Source organism: Oncorhynchus nerka, linkage group LG14, assembly GCF_034236695.1.
Source record: "Oncorhynchus nerka isolate Pitt River linkage group LG14, Oner_Uvic_2.0, whole genome shotgun sequence".
NCBI lineage: Eukaryota > Metazoa > Chordata > Actinopteri > Salmoniformes > Salmonidae > Oncorhynchus > Oncorhynchus nerka.
This window is the reverse complement of record NC_088409.1, coordinates 11,370,320-11,393,010: the sequence shown is the minus strand read 5'-3', so window position 1 is coordinate 11,393,010 and position 22,691 is coordinate 11,370,320. Positions and strand designations below refer to the sequence as shown.

The window sequence follows — 22,691 nt, the reverse complement described above, 5'->3', positions numbered from 1 at the left end:
CTCTCTCTCTCTCTCTTCAGTTGATAAGCTCTCTCTCTCTCTCTCTCTTCAGTTGATAAGCTCTCTCTCTCTCTCTTCAGTTGATAAGCTCTCTCTCTTCAGTTGATAAGCTCACTCTCTCTCTCTTCAGTTGATAAGATATATCTCTCTCTCTCTCTCTCTCTCTTCAGTTGATAAGCTCTCTCTCTCTCTTCAGTTGATAAGCTCTCTCTCTCTCTTCAGTTGATAAGCTCTCTCTCTCTCTCTCTCTCCCTCCCTCTCCCTCTTCAGTTGATAAGCTCTCTCTCTGTGATCTCAGCATCTCCTTCCTGACTAAATTAGGTCAATACTACCCCCAGAGCTCGAGTCAAAAGTAGTGCACTATGCAGGGAATAGGGTGCCATTTGAAACACAGACACTGTCTTTTAGTGGGCTTTGTTTTCAGCACCACAGAAACACAGACTGTCACAAACACTGGCTGTTCTTTTAGATGTTTTTGAATATGATAAAAACAGTTGTAAAAACATTGGTAGTTGTTCTATTAGATCTGGACTTGGCAGTGTTGAGCAACAGAACAGTTGGCTGTCACACAGCCCGGTCTGATTGGCTGCCAATAGGAGACAGCCGGTGGACAGCAGGAGGACAGTACACTACACAACGTCCCTTCTTACCAGCGCCTCCCTGGTCCAAACAGTAACACAGGGCCCAGACCACAGCAGTCCAATCCTCCTGTTCTCGTACAAACTCAGATCACAACACTATAACATATTGCTGTTCTGAGTAAAACAAGCTTTTATTTTGGGTTCTGATAGGGTAAGACTGTTGAGCTAAGCTTATGAGACATTTATAGAGAAAGCTTTATATTATTCAAGAATCAATAAATATATATCATTCATGTAAGGCCAAAAATATATGTACCAATCCCAGATTGCCCCTTTAACACAGTTGAACCACATTGAAATACAGGGAGGGGTCACCTCTTTCTGACTGGATCGTCCCCTGAATACTCGCTGCTGCCATCGTTGCTTTGAGAGGAGCAGCGTGAGCACTCAGCTTTACCGTTGACTGCCAGTATCCCTGCCTTTGGTCCTGACCGGCAGCCGTGGCTGTGTGGGAAAGAGCCTGTTGGTCAGGGAGAGGCACAATCAATTACAATCAACACTAACTGACATTTCAAAGGTGCACAATCAAATTGAGTAGCTAGACCCTCAGCCATGTAACTTGTTTTTAAAAGAGAAAGTAGGAAAGTGTCAGGGGTGGGATTCAATCCCATGTCGCACACGGCCGTTCCACTTTGTAACGATGCAAAGTTATATTCCATGACGCAAAAGCTTTATCCCAAATCATCAAGCAATCTGGCTTGGCAAGAAAACAGCCGTTTTTACATTCTCACATGTGTTTCTGTTCATTCTAAACAGACAGATGGTGTTACTGAATGTGATTATTGTTTCACATCTTTTTATCAGTACCAAAACCAATTCAACATTTCTGATGTACTTTTTAAGCACTTGTTTGCTATACTTGACTGATGCATTTACTACTGTAATAATACTGTCTATAGCCAGCAAACTATCCCAGTTGAACAAAACCAAAAGCCCATTTACTACTGTAATAACACTGTCTATAGCCAGCAAACTATCCCAGTTGAACAAAACCAAAAGCCCATTTACTACTGTAATAATACTGTCTATAGCCAGCAAACTATCCCAGTTGAACAAAACCAAAAGCCCATTTACTACTGTAATAATACTGTCTATAGCCAGAAAACTATCCCAGTTGAACAAAACCAAAAGCCCATTTACTACTGTAATAATACTGTCTATAGCCAGCAAACTATCCCAGTTGAACAAAACCAAAAGCCCATTTACTACTGTAATAATACTGTCTATAGCCAGCAAACTATCCCAGTTGAACAAAACCAAAAGCCCATTTACTACTGTAATAATACTGTCTATAGCCAGCAAACTATCCCAGTTGAACAAAACCAAAAGCCCATTTACTACTGTAATAACACTGTCTATAGCCAGCAAACTATCCCAGTTGAACAAAACCAAAAGCCCATGTACTACTGTAATAACACTGTCTATAGCCAGCAAACTATCCCAGTTGAACAAAACCAAAAGCCCATTTACTACTGTAATAACACTGTCTATAGCCAGCAAACTATCCCAGTTGAACAAAACCAAAAGCCCATTTACTACTGTAATAATACTGTCTATAGCCAGCAAACTATCCCAGTTGAACAAAACCAAAAGCCCATTTACTACTGTAATAATACTGTCTATAGCCAGCAAACTATCCCAGTTGAACAAAACCAAAAGCCCATTTACTACTGTAATAATACTGTCTATAGCCAGCAAACTATCCCAGTTGAACAAAACCAAAAGCACATTTACTACTGTAATAATACTGTCTATAGCCAGCAAACTATCCCAGTTGAACAAAACCAAAAGCCCATTTACTACTGTAATAATACTGTCTATAGCCAGCAAACTATCCCAGTTTAACAAAACCAAAAGCCAATTTACTACTGTAATAATACTGTCTATAGCCAGCAAACTATCCCAGTTGAACAAAACCAAAAGCCCATTTACTACTGTAATAATTCTGTCTATAGCCAGCAAACTATCCCAGTTGAACAAAACCAAAAGCCCATTTACTACTGTAATAATTCTGTCTATAGCCAGCAAACTATCCACAGTTGAACAAAACCAAAAGCCCATTTACTACTGTAATAATTCTGTCTATAGCCAGCAAACTATCCCAGTTGAACAAAACCAAAAGCCCATTTACTACTGTAATAACACTGTCTATAGCCAGCAAACTATCCCAGTTGAACAAAACCAAAAGCCCATTTACTACTGTAATAATACTGTCTATAGCCGGCAAACTATCCCAGTTGAACAAAACCAAAAGCCCATTTACTACTGTAATAATACTGTCTATAGCCAGCAAACTATCCCAGTTGAACAAAACCAAAAGCCCATTTACTACTGTAATAATTCTGTCTATAGCCAGCAAACTATCCCAGTTGAACAAAACCAAAAGCCCATTTACTACTGTAATAATTCTGTCTATAGCCAGCAAACTATCCACAGTTGAACAAAACCAAAAGCCCATTTACTACTGTAATAATTCTGTCTATAGCCAGCAAACTATCCCAGTTGAACAAAACCAAAAGCCCATTTACTACTGTAATAACACTGTCTATAGCCAGCAAACTATCCCAGTTGAACAAAACCAAAAGCCCTGTCATTGTTCATCATTGTTCTAAGTCAAGGGTTGGCAAACGTTTTGGCTCGAGGGCCACATCGGGATTTTGAAATTCAACGGAGGGACGCATTTTTGGGGGGACCAATTGTTTGTTCAAATCAATTTGCGGGGGCCAGAGGATGATTAATGTCTGCATGCCGGTAGTGACTGAGATTTAGGGTTCATCAGCTTATTATGTCTGACAGTTTGTTGATTATGTTTGATATATATTTTTATTGAACTTTTATTTAACTAGGCAAGTTAGATAAGAACAAATTCTTATTTACAATGACGGCCTGGTGAAAACACGGACAACGCTGTGCGCCGCCCTAAGGGATTCCCTATCACGGCCGGGTTGTGATACAGCCTGGATTCGAACCAGGGTGTCTGTAGTGACGCCTCAAATGTTCTTCTATCTGTGGTGTAAAGGATCGTGCTTCTGTGGCACAGTCGATGGTGCTCTGGGCTTCAGGCCAGAAGGTCGAGGGTTCAAGCTGCTCTCCTCTGCCTGTTTCATTTCATTGGTGTTACTGAACAAATGATTGGCATCAATCAATCAAATGTCTTTATGAAGCCCTTTTTTACATCAGGAGATGTCACAAAGTGCTTATACAGAAACCCAGTCTAAAACACCACACAGCACTGCAGATGTAGAAAGCCAGTCTAAAACCCCACACAGCAAGCAATGCAGATGTAGAAACCCAGTCTAAAACACCACACAGCAAGCAATGCAGATGTAGAAACCCAGTCTAAAACACCACACAGCAAGCAATGCAGATGTAGAAACCCAGTCTAAAACACCACACAGCAAGCAATGCAGATGTAGAAACCCAGTCTAAAACACCACACAGCAAGCAATGCAGATGTAGAAACCCAGTCTAAAAACACCACACAGCAAGCAATGCAGATGTAGAAGCCCAGTCTAAAACACCACACAGCAAGCAATGCAGATGTAGAAACCCAGTCTAAAAACACCACACAGCAAGCAATGCAGATGTAGAAAGCCAGTCTAAAACACCACACAGCAAGCAATGCAGATGTAGAAACCCAGCCTAAAACCCCACACGGCAAGCAATGCAGATGTAGCAACCCAGTCTAAAACACCACACAGCAAGCAATGCAGATGTAGAAACCCAGCCTAAAACACCACACAGCAAGCAATGCAGATGTAGAAACCCAGTCTAAAACACCACACAGCAAGCAATGCAGATGTAGAAACCCAGTCTAAAACACCACACAGCAAGCAATGCAGATGTAGAAGCCCAGTCTAAAACACCAAACAGCAAGCAATGCAGATGTAGAAGCCCAGTCTAAAACACCAAACAGCAAGCAATGCAGATGTAGAAGCCCAGTCTAAAACACCACACAGCAAGCAATGCAGATGTAGCAGCACGGTGGCTGGGAAAAACTCCCTAGAAAGGCAGGAACCTAGGAAGAAACCTAGAGAGGAACCAGGCTCTGAGGGGTGGCCAGTCCTCTTCTGGCTGTGCCGGGCGGAGATTAGAAACCTAGAGAGGAACCAGGCTCTGAGGGGTGGCCAGTCCTCTTCTGGCTGTGCCGGGCGGAGATTAGAAAAGGAACCAGGCTCTGAGGGGTGGCCAGTCCTCTTCTGGCAGCGGAGATTAGAAACCTAGAGAGGAACCAGGCTCTGAGGGGTGGCCAGTCCTCTTCTGGCTGTGCAGGGCGGAGATTAGAAACCTAGAGAGGAACCAGGCTCTGAGGGGTGGCCAGTCCTCTTCTGGCTGTGCAGGGCGGAGATTAGAAACCTAGAGAGGAACCAGGCTCTGAGGGGTGGCCAGTCCTCTTCTGGCTGTGCCGGGTGGAGATTAGAAACCTAGAGAGGAACCAGGCTCTGAGGGGTGGCCAGTCCTCTTCTGGCTGTGCCGGGCGGAGATTAGAAACCTAGAGAGGAACCAGGCTCTGAGGGGTGGCCAGTCCTCTTCTGGCTGTGCCGGGCGGAGATTAGAAACCTAGAGAGGAACCAGGCTCTGAGGGGTGGCCAGTCCTCTTCTGGCTGTGCAGGGCGGAGATTAGAAACCTAGAGAGGAACCAGGCTCTGAGGGGTGGCCAGTCCTCTTCTGGCTGTGCAGGGCGGAGATTAGAAACCTAGAGAGGAACCAGGCTCTGAGGGGTGGCCAGTCCTCTTCTGGCTGTGCCGGGCGGAGATTAGAAACCTAGAGAGGAACCAGGCTCTGAGGGGTGGCCAGTCCTCTTCTGGCTGTACCGGGTGGAGATTAAAAACCTAGAGAGGAACCGGGCTCTAAGGGGTGGCCAGTCCTCTTCTGGCTGTGCCGGGCGGGGAGATTAGAAACCTAGAGAGGAACCAGGCTCTGAGGGGTGGCCAGTCCTCTTCTGGCTGTGCAGGGCGGAGATTGGAAACCTAGAGAGGAACCAGGCTCTGAGGGGTGGCCAGTCCTCTTCTGGCTGTGCCGGGCGGGGAGATTAGAAACCTAGAGAGGAACCAGGCTCTGAGGGGTGGCCAGTCCTCTTCTGGCTGTGCAGGGCGGAGATTGGAAACCTAGAGAGGAACCAGGCTCTGAGGGGTGGCCAGTCCTCTTCTGGCTGTGCAGGGCAGAGATTAGAAACCTAGAGAGGAACCAGGTTCTGAGGGGTGGCCAGTCCTCTTCTGGCTGTGCCGGGTGGAGATTAGAAACCTAGAGAGGAATCAGGCTCTGAGGGGTGGCCAGTCCTCTTCTGGCTGTGCCGGGTGGAGATTAGAAACCTAGAGAGGAACCAGGCTCTGAAGTCCTCTTCTGGCTGTGCCGGGTGGAGATTAGAAACCTAGAGAGGAACCAGACTCTGAGGGTGGCCAGTCCTCTTCTGGCTGTGCCGGGTGGAGATTAGAAACCTAGAGAGGAACCAGGCTCTGAGGGGCGGCCAGTCCTCTTCTGGCTGTGCCGGGTGGAGATTAGAAACCTAGAGAGGAACCAGGCTCTGAGGGTGGCCAGTCCTCTTCTGCCTGTGCCGGGTGGAGATTAGAAACCTAGAGAGGAACCAGGCTCTAAAAGTCCTCTTCTGCCTGTGCCGGGTGGACATTAGAAACCTAGAGAGGAACCAGGCTCTGAGGGGTGGCCAGTCCTCTTCTGCGGGCGGAGATTAGAAACCTAGAGAGGAACCAGGCTCTGAGGGGTGGCCAGTCCTCTTCTGGCTGTGCCGGGCGGAGATTAGAAACCTAGAGAGGAACCAGGCTCTGAGGGGTGGCCAGTCCTCTTCTGGCTGTGCCGGGCGGAGATTAGAAACCTAGAGAGGAACCAGGCTCTGAGGGGTGGCCAGTCCTCTTCTGGCTGTGCCGGGCGGAGATTAGAAACCTAGAGAGGAACCAGGCTCTGAGGGGTGGCCAGTCCTCTTCTTGCTGTGCCGGGCGGAGATTAGAAACCTAGAGAGGAACCAAAGTCCTCTTCTGGCTGTGCAGGGCGGAGATTGGAAACCTAGAGAGGAACCAGGCTCTGAGGGGTGGCCAGTCCTCTTCTGGCTGTGCCGGGCAGATTGAAACCTAGAGAGGAACCAGGCTTTGAGGGGTGGCCAGTCCTCTTCTGGCTGTGCAGGGCGGAGATTGGAAACCTAGAGAGGAACCAGGCTCTGAGGGGTGGCCAGTCCTCTTCTGGCTGTGCAGGGCAGAGATTAGAAACCTAGAGAGGAACCAGGTTCTGAGGGGTGGCCAGTCCTCTTCTGGCTGTGCCGGGTGGAGATTAGAAACCTAGAGAGGAATCAGGCTCTGAGGGGTGGCCAGTCCTCTTCTGGCTGTGCCGGGTGGAGATTAGAAACCTAGAGAGGAACCAGGCTCTGAGGGGTGGCCAGTCCTCTTCTGGCTGTGCCGGGTGGAGATTAGAAACCTAGAGAGGAACCAGACTCTGAGGGGTGGCCAGTCCTCTTCTGGCTGTGCCGGGTGGAGATTAGAAACCTAGAGAGGAACCAGGCTCTGAGGGGTGGCCAGTCCTCTTCTGGCTGTGCCGGGTGGAGATTAGAAACCTAGAAGGAACCAGGCTCTGACACAGTCCTCTTCTGCCTGTGCCGGGTGGAGATTAGAAACCCAGAGAGGAACCAGGCTCTGAGGGGTGGCCAGTCCTAGTGCCGGGTGGAGATTAGAAACCTAGAAGGAACCAGGCTCTGAGGGGTGGCCAGTCCTCTTCTGCCTGTGCCGGGCGGAGATTAGAAACCTAGAGAGGAACCAGGCTCTGAGGGGTGGCCAGTCCTCTTCTGGCTGTGCCGGGCGGAGATTAGAAACCTAGAGAGGAACCAGGCTCTGAGGGGTGGCCAGTCCTCTTCTGGCTGTGCCGGGCGGAGATTAGAAACCTAGAGAGGAACCAGGCTCTGAGGGGTGGCCAGTCCTCTTCTGGCTGTGCCGGGCGGAGATTAGAAACCTAGAGAGGAACCAGGCTCTGAGGGGTGGCCAGTCCTCTTCTTGCTGTCGGAGATTAAAACCCAGAGAGGAACCAGGCTCTGAGGGGTGGCCAGTCCTCTTCTGGCTGTGCAGGGCGGAGATTAGAAAGCTAGAGAGGAACCAGGCTCTGAGGGGTGGCCAGTCCTCTTCTGGCTGTGCAGGGCGGAGATTAGAAACCTAGAGAGGAACCAGGCTCTGAGGGGTGGCCAGTCCTCTTCTGGCTGTGCAGGGTGGAGATTAGAAACCTAGAGAGGAACCAGGTTCTGAGGGGTGACCAGTCCTCTTCTGGCTGTGCCGGGCGGAGATTAGAAACCTAGAGAGGAACCAGGTTCTGAGGGGTGGCCAGTCCTCTTCTGGCTGTGCCGGGTGGAGATTAGAAACCTAGAGAGGAACCAGGCTCTGAGGGGTGGCCAGTCCTCTTCTGGCTGTGCCGGGCGGAGATTAGAAACCCAGAGAGGAACCAGGCTCTGAGGGGTGGCCAGTCCTCTTCTGGCTGTGCCGGGCGGAGATAGAAACCTAGAGAGGAACCAGGCTCTGAGGGGTGGCCAGCAGGGCGGAGATTAGAAACCTAGAGAGGAACCAGGCTCTGAGGGGTGGCCAGTCCTCTTCTGGCTGTGCAGGGCGGAGATTAGAAACCTAGAGAGGAACCAGGCTCTGAGGGGTGGCCAGTCCTCTTCTGGCTGTGCCCGGAGATTAGAAACCTAGAGAGGAACCAGGCTCTGAGGGGTGGCCAGTCCTCTTCTGGCTGTACCGGTGGAGATTAAAAACCTAGAGAGGAACCGGGGCGGGAGATTAGAAACCTAGAGAGGAACCAGGCTCTGAGGGGTGGCCAGTCCTCTTCTGGCTGTGCAGGGCGGAGATTGGAAACCTAGAGAGGAACCAGGCTCTGAGGGGTGGCCAGTCCTCTTCTGGCTGTGCCGGGCGGGGAGATTAGAAACCTAGAGAGGAACCAGGCTCTGAGGGGTGGCCAGTCCTCTTCTGGCTGTGCAGGGCGGAGATTGGAAACCTAGAGAGGAACCAGGCTCTGAGGGGTGGCCAGTCCTCTTCTGGCTGTGCAGGGCAGAGATTAGAAACCTAGAGAGGAACCAGGTTCTGAGGGGTGGAAGTCCTCTTCTGGCTGTGCCGGGTGGAGATTAGAAACCCAGAGAGGAATCAGGCTCTGAGGGGTGGCCAGTCCTCTTCTGGCTGTGCCGGGTGGAGATTAGAAACCTAGAGAGGAACCAGGCTCTGAGGGGTGGCCAGTCCTCTTCTGGCTGTGCCGGGTGGAGATTAGAAACCTAGAGAGGAACCAGACTCTGAGGGGTGGCCAGTCCTCTTCTGGCTGTGCCGGGTGGAGATTAGAAACCTAGAGAGGAACCAGGCTCTGAGGGGCGGCCAGTCCTCTTCTGGCTGTGCCGGGTGGAGATTAGAAACCTAGAGAGGAACCAGGCTCTGAGGGTGGCCAGTCCTCTTCTGCCTGTGCCGGGTGGAGATTAGAAACCTAGAGAGGAACCAGGCTCTGAGGGGTGGCCAGTCCTCTTCTGCCTGTGCCGGGTGGAGATTAGAAACCTAGAGAGGAACCAGGCTCTGAGGGGTGGCCAGTCCTCTTCTGCCTGTGACGGGCGGAGATTAGAAACCTAGAGAGGAACCAGGCTCTGAGGGGTGGCCAGTCCTCTTCTGGCTGTGCCGGGCGGAGATTAGAAACCTAGAGAGGAACCAGGCTCTGAGGGGTGGCCAGTCCTCTTCTGGCTGTGCCGGGCGGAGATTAGAAACCTAGAGAGGAACCAGGCTCTGAGGGGTGGCCAGTCCTCTTCTGGCTGTGCCGGGCGGAGATTAGAAACCTAGAGAGGAACCAGGCTCTGAGGTGGCCAGTCCTCTTCTGGCTGTGCAGGGCGGAGATTGAAACCTAGAGAGGAACCAGGCTCTGAGGGGTGGCCAGTCCTCTTCTGGCTGTGCCGGGCGGGGAGATTAGAAACCTAGAGAGGAACCAGGCTCTGAGGGGTGGCCAGTCCTCTTCTGGCTGTGCAGGGCGGAGATTGGAAACCTAGAGAGGAACCAGGCTCTGAGGGGTGGCCAGTCCTCTTCTGGCTGTGCAGGGCAGAGATTAGAAACCTAGAGAGGAACCAGGTTCTGAGGGGTGGCCAGTCCTCTTCTGGCTGTGCCGGGTGGAGATTAGAAACCTAGAGAGGAATCAGGCTCTGAGGGGTGGCCAGTCCTCTTCTGGCTGTGCCGGGTGGAGATTAGAAACCTAGAGAGGAACCAGGCTCTGAGGGGTGGCCAGTCCTCTTCTGGCTGTGCCGGGTGGAGATTAGAAACCTAGAGAGGAACCAGACTCTGAGGGGTGGCCAGTCCTCTTCTGGCTGTGCCGGGTGGAGATTAGAAACCTAGAGAGGAACCAGGCTCTGAGGGGTGGCCAGTCCTCTTCTGGCTGTGCCGGGTGGAGATTAGAAACCTAGAGAGGAACCAGGCTCTGAGGGGTGGCCAGTCCTCTTCTGCCTGTGCCGGGTGGAGATTAGAAACCTAGAGAGGAACCAGGCTCTGAGGGGTGGCCAGTCCTCTTCTGCCTGTGCCAGGTGGAGATTAGAAACCTAGAGAGGAACCAGGCTCTGAGGGGTGGCCAGTCCTCTTCTGCCTGTGCCGGGCGGAGATTAGAAACCTAGAGAGGAACCAGGCTCTGAGGGGTGGCCAGTCCTCTTCTGGCTGTGCCGGGCGGAGATTAGAAACCTAGAGAGGAACCAGGCTCTGAGGGGTGGCCAGTCCTCTTCTGGCTGTGCCGGGCGGAGATTAGAAACCTAGAGAGGAACCAGGCTCTGAGGGGTGGCCAGTCCTCTTCTGGCTGTGCCGGGCGGAGATTAGAAACCTAGAGAGGAACCAGGCTCTGAGGGGTGGCCAGTCCTCTTCTTGCTGTGCCGGGCGGAGATTAGAAACCTAGAGAGGAACCAGGCTCTGAGGGGTGGCCAGTCCTCTTCTGGCTGTGCAGGGCGGAGATTAGAAAGCTAGAGAGGAACCAGGCTCTGAGGGGTGGCCAGTCCTCTTCTGGCTGTGCAGGGCGGAGATTAGAAACCTAGAGAGGAACCAGGCTCTGAGGGGTGGCCAGTCCTCTTCTGGCTGTGCAGGGTGGAGATTAGAAACCTAGAGAGGAACCAGGTTCTGAGGGGTGACCAGTCCTCTTCTGGCTGTGCCGGGCGGAGATTAGAAACCTAGAGAGGAAACTGAGGGGTGGCCAGTCCTCTTCTGGCTGTGCCGGGTGGAGATTAGAAACCTAGAGAGGAACCAGGCTCTGAGGGGTGGCCAGTCCTCTTCTGGCTGTGCCGGGCGGAGATTAGAAACCTAGAGAGGAACCAGGCTCTGAGGGGTGGCCAGTCCTCTTCTGGCTGTGCAGGGCGGAGATTAGAAACCTAGAGAGGAACCAGGCTCTGAGGGGTGGCCAGTCCTCTTCTGGCTGTGCAGGGCGGAGATTAGAAACCTAGAGAGGAACCAGGTTCTGAGGGGTGACCAGTCCTCTTCTGGCTGTGCCGGGTGGAGATTAGAAACCTAGAGAGGAATCAGGCTCTGAGGGGTGGCCAGTCCTCTTCTGGCTGTGCCGGGTGGAGATTAGAAACCTAGAGAGGAACCAGGCTCTGAGGGGTGGCCAGTCCTCTTCTGGCTGTGCCGGGTGGAGATTAGAAACCTAGAGAGGAACCAGGCTCTGAGGGGTGGCCAGTCCTCTTCTGGCTGTGCCGGGTGGAGATTAGAAACCTAGAGAGGAACCAGGCTCTGAGGGGTGGCCAGTCCTCTTCTGGCTGTGCCGGGTGGAGATTAGAAACCTAGAGAGGAACCAGGCTCTGAGGGGTGGCCAGTCCTCTTCTGGCTGTGCCGGGTGGAGATTAGAAACCTAGAGAGGAACCAGGCTCTGAGGGGTGGCCAGTCCTCTTCTGGCTGTGCCGGGTGGAGATTAGAAACCTAGAGAGGAACCAGGCTCTGAGGGGTGGCCAGTCCTCTTCTGGCTGTGCCGGGTGGAGATTAGAAACCTAGAGAGGAACCAGGCTCTGAGGGGTGGCCAGTCCTCTTCTGGCTGTGCCGGGCGGAGATTAGAAACCTAGAGAGGAACCAGGCTCTGAGGGGTGGCCAGTCCTCTTCTGGCTGTGCCGGGCGGAGATTAGAAACCTAGAGAGGAACCAGGCTCTGAGGGGTGGCCAGTCCTCTTCTTGCTGTGCCGGGCGGAGATTAGAAACCTAGAGAGGAACCAGGCTCTGAGGGGTGGCCAGTCCTCTTCTGGCTGTGCAGGGCGGAGATTAGAAAGCTAGAGAGGAACCAGGCTCTGAGGGGTGGCCAGTCCTCTTCTGGCTGTGCAGGGCGGAGATTAGAAACCTAGAGAGGAACCAGGCTCTGAGGGGTGGCCAGTCCTCTTCTGGCTGTGCAGGGTGGAGATTAGAAACCTAGAGAGGAACCAGGTTCTGAGGGGTGACCAGTCCTCTTCTGGCTGTGCCGGGCGGAGATTAGAAACCTAGAGAGGAACCAGGTTCTGAGGGGTGGCCAGTCCTCTTCTGGCTGTGCCGGGTGGAGATTAGAAACCTAGAGAGGAACCAGGCTCTGAGGGGTGGCCAGTCCTCTTCTGGCTGTGCCGGGCGGAGATTAGAAACCTAGAGAGGAACCAGGCTCTGAGGGGTGGCCAGTCCTCTTCTGGCTGTGCAGGGCGGAGATTAGAAACCTAGAGAGGAACCAGGCTCTGAGGGGTGGCCAGTCCTCTTCTGGCTGTGCAGGGCGGAGATTAGAAACCTAGAGAGGAACCAGGTTCTGAGGGGTGACCAGTCCTCTTCTGGCTGTGCCGGGTGGAGATTAGAAACCTAGAGAGGAATCAGGCTCTGAGGGGTGGCCAGTCCTCTTCTGGCTGTGCCGGGTGGAGATTAGAAACCTAGAGAGGAACCAGGCTCTGAGGGGTGGCCAGTCCTCTTCTGGCTGTGCCGGGTGGAGATTAGAAACCTAGAGAGGAACCAGGCTCTGAGGGGTGGCCAGTCCTCTTCTGGCTGTGCCGGGTGGAGATTAGAAACCTAGAGAGGAACCAGGCTCTGAGGGGTGGCCAGTCCTCTTCTGGCTGTGCCGGGTGGAGATTAGAAACCTAGAGAGGAACCAGGCTCTGAGGGTGGCCAGTCCTCTTCTGGCTGTGCCGGGTGGAGATTAGAAACCTAGAGAGGAACCAGGCTCTGAGGGGTGGCCAGTCCTCTTCTGGCTGTGCCGGGTGGAGATTAGAAACCTAGAGAGGAACCAGGCTCTGAGGGGTGGCCAGTCCTCTTCTGGCTGTGCCGGGTGGAGATTAGAAACCTAGAGAGGAACCAGGCTCTGAGGGGTGGCCAGTCCTCTTCTGGCTGTGCCGGGTGGAGATTAGAAACCTAGAGAGGAACCAGGCTCTGAGGGGTGGCCAGTCCTCTTCTGGCTGTGCCGGGTGGAGATTAGAAACCTAGAGAGGAACCAGGCTCTGAGGGGTGGCCAGTCCTCTTCTGGCTGTGCAGGGCGGAGATTAGAAACCTAGAGAGGAACCAGGTTCTGAGGGGTGACCAGTCCTCTTCTGGCTGTGCCGGGTGGAGATTAGAAACCTAGAGAGGAATCAGGCTCTGAGGGGTGGCCAGTCCTCTTCTGGCTGTGCCGGGTGGAGATTAGAAACCTAGAGAGGAACCAGGCTCTGAGGGGTGGCCAGTCCTCTTCTGGCTGTGCCGGGTGGAGATTAGAAACCTAGAGAGGAACCAGGCTCTGAGGGGTGGCCAGTCCTCTTCTGGCTGTGCCGGGTGGAGATTAGAAACATAGAGAGGAACCAGGCTCTGAGGGGTGGCCAGTCCTCTTCTGGCTGTGCCGGGTGGAGATTAGAAACCTAGAGAGGAACCAGGCTCTGAGGGGTGGCCAGTCCTCTTCTGGCTGTGCCGGGTGGAGATTAGAAACCTAGAGAGGAACCAGGCTCTGAGGGGTGGCCAGTCCTCTTCTGGCTGTGCCGGGTAGAGATTAGAAACCTAGAGAGGAACCAGGCTCTGAGGGGTGGCCAGTCCTCTTCTGCCTGTGCCGGGTGGAGATTAGAAACCTAGAGAGGAACCAGGCTCTGAGGGGTGGCCAGTCCTCTTCTGCCTGTGCCGGGTGGAGATTAGAAACCTAGAGAGGAACCAGGCTCTGAGGGGTGGCCAGTCCTCTTCTGGCTGTGCCGGGTGGAGATTAGAAACCTAGAGAGGAACCAGGCTCTGAGGGGTGGCCAGTCCTCTTCTGGCTGTGCCGGGTGGAGATTAGAAACCTAGAGAGGAACCAGGCTCTGAGGGGTGGCCAGTCCTCTTCTGGCTGTGCCGAGCAGAGATTAGAAGAGTCAAAGTGGATGAGTGAACATGAATAGTGCACATAGGAAAGAGGAAAAGGAGGAAGTGATTTATATAGAATTCTAATCTAATCTAGTCTGATCTAATCTAGTCTGATCTAATCTAGTCTGATCTAATCTAGTCTAATCTAATCTAGTCTAATCTAATCTAGTCTGATCTAATCTAGTCTCATCTAATCTAGTCTAATCTAATCTAGTCTGATCTAATCTAGTCTGATCTAATCTAGTCTGATCTAATCTAATCTGATCTAATCTAGATCTAATCTAGTCTGATCTAATCTAGTCTGCCTTGAGAATTCATCTGAAACATTTGCACTTTTTGAGAATTCAAAAAATATATATTTTAGATATTAGATATTGGTGTGAAAATAGGATATTTTCTGTGCAGGAATGCCATGCGTTGTCTCCTAGCAGTGTTAAAGTGCAGAGAAACACATTAAACCAAGAGATAATAATAGCCTCCTCCATGCATAGGGAGATTCCTGCTGAGGTTCAGAAGTGGCCTGGAGTGGCACCGTGGAGAGGCTGAGCACAGCACTTCCATATCCTGACTCAAATGCCAATCAGTCACACACATCAGAAGAGAGTCTAAACAGAAAGTGAACAAAGAGAAAAAGAGGCATGCATCCCAAATGGCACACTATACCCTACATAGTGGAACTACTTTGGACCAGGGCCCCTAGGGAAAATGGCCTAAATAGGGAAAAGGGTGCCATTTGGGATGCATACAGGGAAAAGAGGAATTCCCCTCCCAGCGTGTCAGTGTGGGTAAACAGCCAGAGAAGACGTGTTACTGCAGAGAAGACGTGTTACTGCAGAGAAGACGTGTTACTGTAGAGAAGACGTGTTACTGCAGAGAAGACGTGTTACTGCAGAGAAGACGTGTTACTGCAGAGAAGACGTGTTACTGCAGAGAAGACGTGTTACTGTAGAGAAGACGTGTTACTGTAGAGAAGACGTGTTACTGTAGAGAAGACGTGTTACTGTAGAGAAGACGTGTTACTGCAGAGAAGACGTGTTACTGTAGAGAAGACGTGTTACTGCAGAGAAGACGTGTTACTGTAGAGAAGACGTGTTACTGCAGAGAAGACGTGTTACTGTAGAGAAGACGTGTTACTGCAGAGAAGACGTGTTACTGCAGAGAAGACGTGTTACTGCAGAGAAGACGTGTTACTGCAGAGAAGACGTGTTACTGTAGAGAAGACGTGTTACTGCAGAGAAGACGTGTTACTGTAGAGAAGACGTGTTACAGTAGAGAAGACGTGTTACTGCAGAGAAGACGTGTTACTGCAGAGAAGACGTGTTACTGCAGAGAAGACGTGTTACTGTAGAGAAGACGTGTTACTGTAGAGAAGACGTGTTACTGTAGAGAAGACGTGTTACAGTAGAGAAGACGTGTTACTGTAGAGAAGACGTGTTACTGCAGAGAAGACGTGTTACTGCAGAGAAGACGTGTTACTGTAGAGAAGACGTGTTACTGTAGAGAACGTGTTACTGTAGAGAAGACGTGTTACTGTAGAGAAGACGTGTTACTGTAGAGAAGACGTGTTACTGTAGAGAAGACGTGTTACTGCAGAGAAGACGTGTTCTGTAGAGAAGACGTGTTACTGTAGAGAAGACGTGTTACTGTAGAGAAGACGTGTTACTGCAGAGAAGACGTGTTACTGCAGAGAAGACGTGTTACTGCAGAGAAGACGTGTTACTGCAGAGAAGACGTGTTACTGCAGAGAAGACGTGTTACTGCAGAGAAGACGTGTTACTGCAGAGAAGACGTGTTACTGCAGAGAAGACGTGTTACTGTAGAGAAGACGTGTTACTGTAGAGAAGAGAAGCCAGAATGGAAGCATCTACTTGTGTATGCAGCGCTCACTTCCTGCTCCATTTGTGTTATTCCAGGAGTTATTCTGATCTTTAGAGCCTGTCTGAATAGCACCATGCTTTTCCTATGGTTTGGGGCGGCAGGGTAGCCTAGTGGTTAGAGGGTTGGACTAGGAACCGGAAGGTTGCAAGTTCAAACCCCTGAGCTGACAAGGTACAAATCTGTCGTTCTGCCCCTGAACAGGCAGTTAACCCACTGTTCCTAGGCCGTCATTGAAAATAAGAATCTGTTCTTAACTGAGTTGCCTAGTTAAATAAAGGTAAAATAAATAAATAAATAAAAACTGTTAGTTTGTGTCTAGGTGTGCATTCCAAATGGCACCCTGTGCCTTTTATTAGTGAACCAGGACTCTACGGGCCGTGGTCAAAAGTAGTGCACTACACAATGGGGAATAGGGTTCCATTTGAGTCTGTCTGACTCTGAATGCGTTGGTGTTTAGTTAGAAAGGCTGAATCATTTCGCATAAAACAGGCTTTTCTCCTGCCTGCTCAGAATACTCTTTATCCAGGTTGGAAAATGAGAATATTGTACTGTATGAACAGGAGGCTATTTCACAAGGAGGTATAACATGGTATTCGTGAATACCAAAATGAACCTATTCTTTCTCACTTCTTATGGTCAGAAATTCTAGCCTCATGAAACCAGACAAAACACTGCGCTCACGTTTGGTTAAGTGAAACAGAATTTGATCTCACGAGGTCTGGCTGGTTTGATGAGACTAAAGAAACTAACTGTGCTAGAGAACCATTTAGTAACACGTATGCTGTGGATGTGGTAGAAAGAGAAACGGTCAACACAATTGTCATTTCTAAGGCAATGCAGGCGATTGTTGAAGGCCCTCTGACAATGGCTTCCTCCCAAACGGAACCCTATTCTCCCATAGGGCTCTGGTCAAAAGTAGTGCACTACATAGGGAATAGGGTGCCATTTGGGATGTAGCCATTGTGACAATAACAGCTACAGGCGACAGACTCACCGTTGATGTTTCCTGTGCCGAGGCCATCTGTCACCTTGTTCCTCTGGGTGTTCTTAAACTCCTTCAGAGAAAGGTAGAGCACCTTCCTCACCTCTCGTTCCTCTAACCACGGGATTCCGTCACTGTCGTCCTGAGAAAGGACGGGGGACAGGCAGGGTTAGCGATGTCCGCTTATTGTAGCAAACGCCACGGTCTCAGAGAGGGAAGAACATCATAACTGTTTTCACAACTGGTATTTGTCCCAAACTGGCACCCTATTTCTTATATAGTGCACTACTTATCCCCATAGGCCCTGGTCAAAGGTAGTGCACTACTTATCCCCATAGGCCCTGGTCAAAGGTAGTGCACTATATAGGGAATAGGGCGCCATATTGGGTTGAAATCTTTTTCATTCAGTGAATGGAACTGATGTCTTCTGACAGTGAGATGTGAAAAACTCACACAAACACACACGCACAAACACACGCGCGCACACACACAAACACACGCGCGCACACACACACACACGCACAAACACACACGCACAAACACAAACACACACGCACAAACACAAACACACACGCACAAACACGCGCACACACACACACACACACACACACACACACACACACACACACACACACACACACACACACACACACACACACACACACACACACACACACACACACACACACACACACACACACACACACACAGCAGCTGGGCCAGGTAAAGAGCCAACAATTAGTCATATAATATAATGGTTTCATTTGTTCCTTTCAAAGCAAGTCCTTCAGGCTCTAGTTTAGTCTTATGTTGATTATTGTCCATTCGCGTGGTCCAGTGCTGCTAGTAAAGACGTCGTTAAGCTGCAGCGGCACGTCTCTACACTGTAATCCGAGGGATAATATCCATACTATGCATTCAGTCTCTCTTCGTTAAGAGTTGAGGAGAGACTGAATGCATCAATTCTTCTTTTTTCTAAGAAACATTAATGTGTTGAAAATGACAAATTGTTTGTATAGTCAACTTACACAACTTTGCACTGACACACACACGTTTCAGTCCCCAAATCCATAACAAGTTCAAGAAAGCGAACAGTATTATACATAGCCATGGGGCGGCAGGGTAGCCTAGTGGTTAGAGCGTTGGACTAGTAACCGGAAGGTTGCAAGTTCAAACCCCAGAGCTGACAAGGTCCTAATCTGTCGTTCTGCCCCTGAACAGGCAGTTAGCCCACTGTTCCCCGGTAGGCCGTCATTGAAAATAAGAATTTGTTCTTAACTGACTTGCCTAGTTAAATAAAGGTTTAAAAAAATGATAGCATCTGTTCCATCTCATGTTGCTCAAATAAACAGCAAACCTGATTTCAAAAAACAGATAAAGCAACACCTCACAACACCTCTCCTCTATTAGACCTAGATATGGTGTGTGTATCCACTGATACGTGACATTTTAAATGTATGTAGTTCTGTCCTTGAGCTGTTGTCTATTAATGTTCTATATGATGTCATGTTTCATGTTCTGTGTTGGACCCCAGGAAGAGTAGCTGCTGCTCTCTCAACAGCTAAATGCTGATCCTAATAACATACCAAATACCAATACCTGTCACCTTGAGCTGAGCCTGTCCTACACAGAGTAAGTCCCCTTCAGTTGTTGGGGTGCGTCCCAAACGTCAGCCTATTCCCTATATAGTGCACTACTTTTTTTTTTAAACCAAATCTCTTTGGACCTTGGTCAAAAGTAGTGCACTATGTAGGGAATAGGCTACTATTTGGAACACAACCTTGCTCCACACATCTCCTCCATTCGGACCTTACATGTGGAAATTACCCAGAGAGCTTTTCAGGAACAAAGCATTGAAGCAATACCCTGGGTGAGATGTATAGCAGGCAGTCGGGCAGCCTCCCTGTGTGTGACTACAGAGCTGGGTTACATCCAAAATGGCACCCTGTTCCCTATATAGGGCCACTATTGACCCATAAGGCTCTGGTCAAAAGTAGTGCACTTAAATGGTAATAGGGTGCCATTTGGGATGTCGTATCCCTCGTCTCACTTCTGGGTGTTTGTTCTATAAATCACAGGCTTTCATCTCTCAGCCTGCGTCCCAAACCACACCCAGGGCTCTGGTCAAAAAGTAGTGCACTATGTAGGGAATATGTAGGGAATAGGGTGCCATTTGGGATGCACTGACACAGTTTGAAATAGTATTTGTTCAGCTGGAGAGCACCTGGCTGAAATGTCTATGACACATCAAATCAAAGAGACTGGACATAGCAGTTCAATGGGAAAACAAGGAACCAAACTGAACGTGGGGGGTTTTCTCTCTCAACTAGTCAACTTTCATCTAGGTACTGACCAAATGGAAATGAACTCAGAACCACACAGTACAGTAATGCATGCATCATATAGACTAATGTGTCTTTCAGCAGTGTGTCGGTCTTGAGACTCAAGCCCCTTCACCACAGTAGTAAGTCTGTCTATGCACCAGTCAAGGCCAGCCAGGCTATACTGTATAACATGTACAGAGAGAGAGTCATTACAAACACTTGATATGAAAATGCTGTTGAACTTGAAATCATCTGTCAGAGAGTTAGCCGCAGGGTACGTGTCAGAGAGGGTTTCCAACAGGCTGAATCGTGTTATTATAGCACACACTGCCTGTCGGTGAACTGTAGTGGTCGTATCCCAAATCGCACCCTATTCCCTATATAAGACTGTTGCCCAGGGACAACAGAGCTCCCTGGCAGCCATTTGGGATGTAGGCCACAGTGTTTGAACAGCATACATTCCTCCCCCAGAAGCTGTTCCTGTGTGGATCTCCCCTCTTCCTGTTCCACATGACCCACATCTCTACACACACACACACACACACACACACACACACACACACAAACACGACATGCATGCACGCACGCACACACACACACACACCGACATGCACGCACACACACACAAACAGACGTACACACACCCACACACACACACCGACATGCACGCACACACACACAAACAGACGTACACACACGCAGTCGCATACACACACACACACACGGACAGACGCGGCACACACACACACACACACACTCACACCAAACATGGATGCACACACTCACAGGGAAAATCCCACATAGCACTGTGTCTAAAAATTCCTTTCACGTTTACTGTAGCAGTGCTGCTGCAGTGAAGGAGTCACACACACACACACACACACACACACACACACAACCACACATATACAGACACAGACAACCACACACACACACACACACACACACACACACACACACACACACTCACCTAATAAAAACCCGTCTGGCCTTTAGCCAATAGGTCAAGTCCTTCCCAACACAGAGTGATAATAGCGGCCTACTGAATGTCACAACAGAAATGAGTGGTTTACAGGACCATTACCAGGAGCTTCCTCAGGATTTTCTCTTATAAGAGCGATCAGATAGCATAAAAAACACAATGCAATCTTCACATGTACAGTCGTGGCCAAACGTTTTGAGGATGACACAAATATTAATTTACACAAAGTTTGCTGCTTCAGTGTCTTTAGATGTTTTTGTCAGATGTTACTATGGAATACTGACATATAATTACAAGCTGTCAAAGGCTTTTATTGACAATTACATGAAGTTGATGCAAAGAGTCAATATTTGCAGTGTTGACCCTTCTTTTTCAAGACTTCTGCAATCCGCCCTGGCATGCTGTCAATTAACTTCTGGGCCACATCCTGACTGATGGCAGCCCATTCTTGCATAATCAATGCTTGAAGTTTGTCAGAATGTGTGGGTTTTTGTTTGTCCACCCGCCTCTTGAGGATTGACCACAAGTTCTCAATGGGATTAAGGTCTGGGGAGTTTCCTGGCCATGGACCCAAAATATCGATGTTTTGTTCCCGAGCCACTTAGTTATCACGTTTTCCTTCTGGCAAAGTGCTCCATCATGCTGGAAAAGGCATTGTTCACCACCAAACTGTTCCTCGATGGTTGGGAGAAGTTGCTCTCTGAGGATGTGTTGGTACCATTCTTTATTCATGGCTTTGTTCTTAGGCAAAATTGTGAGTGAGCCCACTCCCTTGGCTGAAAAGGAACCCCACACATGAATGGTCTCAGGATGCTTTACTGTTGGCATGACACAGGACTGATGGTAGCGCTCACCTTGTCTTCTCCGGACAAGCTTTTTTCCGGATGCCCCAAACAATCGGAAAGGGGATTCATCAGAGAAAATGACTTTTCCCCAGTCCTCAGCAGTCCAATCCCTGTACCTTTTGCAGAATATCAGTCTGACCCTGATGTTTTTCCTGGAGAGAAGTGGCTTCTTTGCTGCCCTTCTTGACACCAGGCCATCCTCTAAAAGTCTTCTCCTCACTGTGCGTGCAGCTGCACTCACACCTGCCTGCTGCCATTCCTGAGCAAGCTCTGTACTGGTGGTGCCCCGATCACGCAGCTGAATCAACTTTAGGAGATGGTCCTGGCGCTTTCTTGGTCACCCTGAAGCCTTCTTCACAACAATTGAACCTCTCTCCTTGATGTTCTTGATGATCCGATAAATGGTTGATTTAGGTGCAATCTTACTGGCAGCAATATCCTTGCCTGTGAAGCCCTTTTTGTGCAAAGCAATGATGACGGCACGTGTTTCCTTGCAGGTAACCATGATTGACAGAGGAAGAACAATGATTTCAAGCACCACCCTCCTTTTGAAGCTTCCAGTCTGTTATTCGAACTCAATCAGCATGACAGAGTGATCTCCAGCCTTGTACTTGTCAACACTCACACCTGTGTTAACGAGAGAATCACTGACATGATGTCAGCTGGTCCTTTTGTGGCAGGGCTGAAATGGAGAGGAAATATTTTTGGGGGACTTTGCAATTAATTGCAATTAATCTGATCACTCTTCATAACATTCTGGAGTATTTGCAAATTGCCATCATACAAACTGAGGCAGTAGACTTGTGAAAATTAATATTTGTGTCATTCTCAAAACTTTTGGCCACGACTGTACAGTGCTGTGTAGACGTGTGTTTTAGCGTCTGCTAAATGGGATACATTATACATTGTTTTCTCCCAAAGCGCTCTTATAAGAGTGAGACATCAAGTCATGTGATCTCAACCTGGTCTCAGAGCATTTCGTATTATTCTGTACGTAAATCAGAGACACTCCATTTAGTATGATACCTTAAGTTTCGTATGGTGTGTATTCATTTGTGGATGTCCATTACATACTCGTATGATACTGAATGTTACGAATTTGGGAAATGTACAATGGTCCAAATTTTCAAAATGTATGGTATGTTACGAATTCTAGCTAGGTGGCTAACGTTTTCTAGGCTCGGGGTTAGGGTTAAGGTTAAGCTTCGGAGTTAGGTTAAAGGGTTAAGGTTAGGGGAAGGTTTAGATAAAAGGGTTAAGGTTAGGGAAAGGGTTAGCTAACATGCTAAGTAGTTGCAAAATAGTTAAAAAATGTGTAAGTAGTTGAAAAATTGCTATTTAGCTAAAATGCTAAAGTTGTCCATGATGAGATTCGAACTCGCAACCTTTGGGTTACTAGACGTTCTCGTTATACGTCCACCCAACCACCTTACTTTTTTTTTTTCCTTAATCTGTCTTGTGTAACCATACCATTCGTAATATTTAATACAAATGTAGTGTCCCGGATTTACTTTATATTATGTTATGTTTAGTCTATGACACCAGGCTGGTAATCTTCACACTTACAGTACTGTGTCTGTGTAATAATCATAAACAAATGTTAAGCGCTTTTCACAACTCCCAAAGTCACTTTACATACACAAGAAAATCAGAAGAAAAATACACAAGAAAATTGACTAACCAGGGAGAACAATAAACATGATGACAGACTAATGGCCTGGTCTCCCAGGGAGAGGAGCCTGGTGGTGGGATGGTGAGGAGGCCGGTGGCCTGGT

General features: G+C 49.3%; 1 protein-coding gene across 1 annotated transcript in view; it reads right to left on the bottom strand.

Moving 5' to 3' along the window:
• The window catches only part of jarid2a (jumonji and AT-rich interaction domain containing 2a), a 188,023-nt gene that overhangs the window by 129,750 nt on the left and 35,582 nt on the right, over positions 1 to 22,691 (bottom strand). The window contains 2 exon segments of the mRNA XM_065027388.1: positions 957 to 1,101; positions 16,778 to 16,907. Of these exon segments, the coding sequence (XP_064883460.1) occupies positions 957 to 1,101; positions 16,778 to 16,907 (275 nt within the window).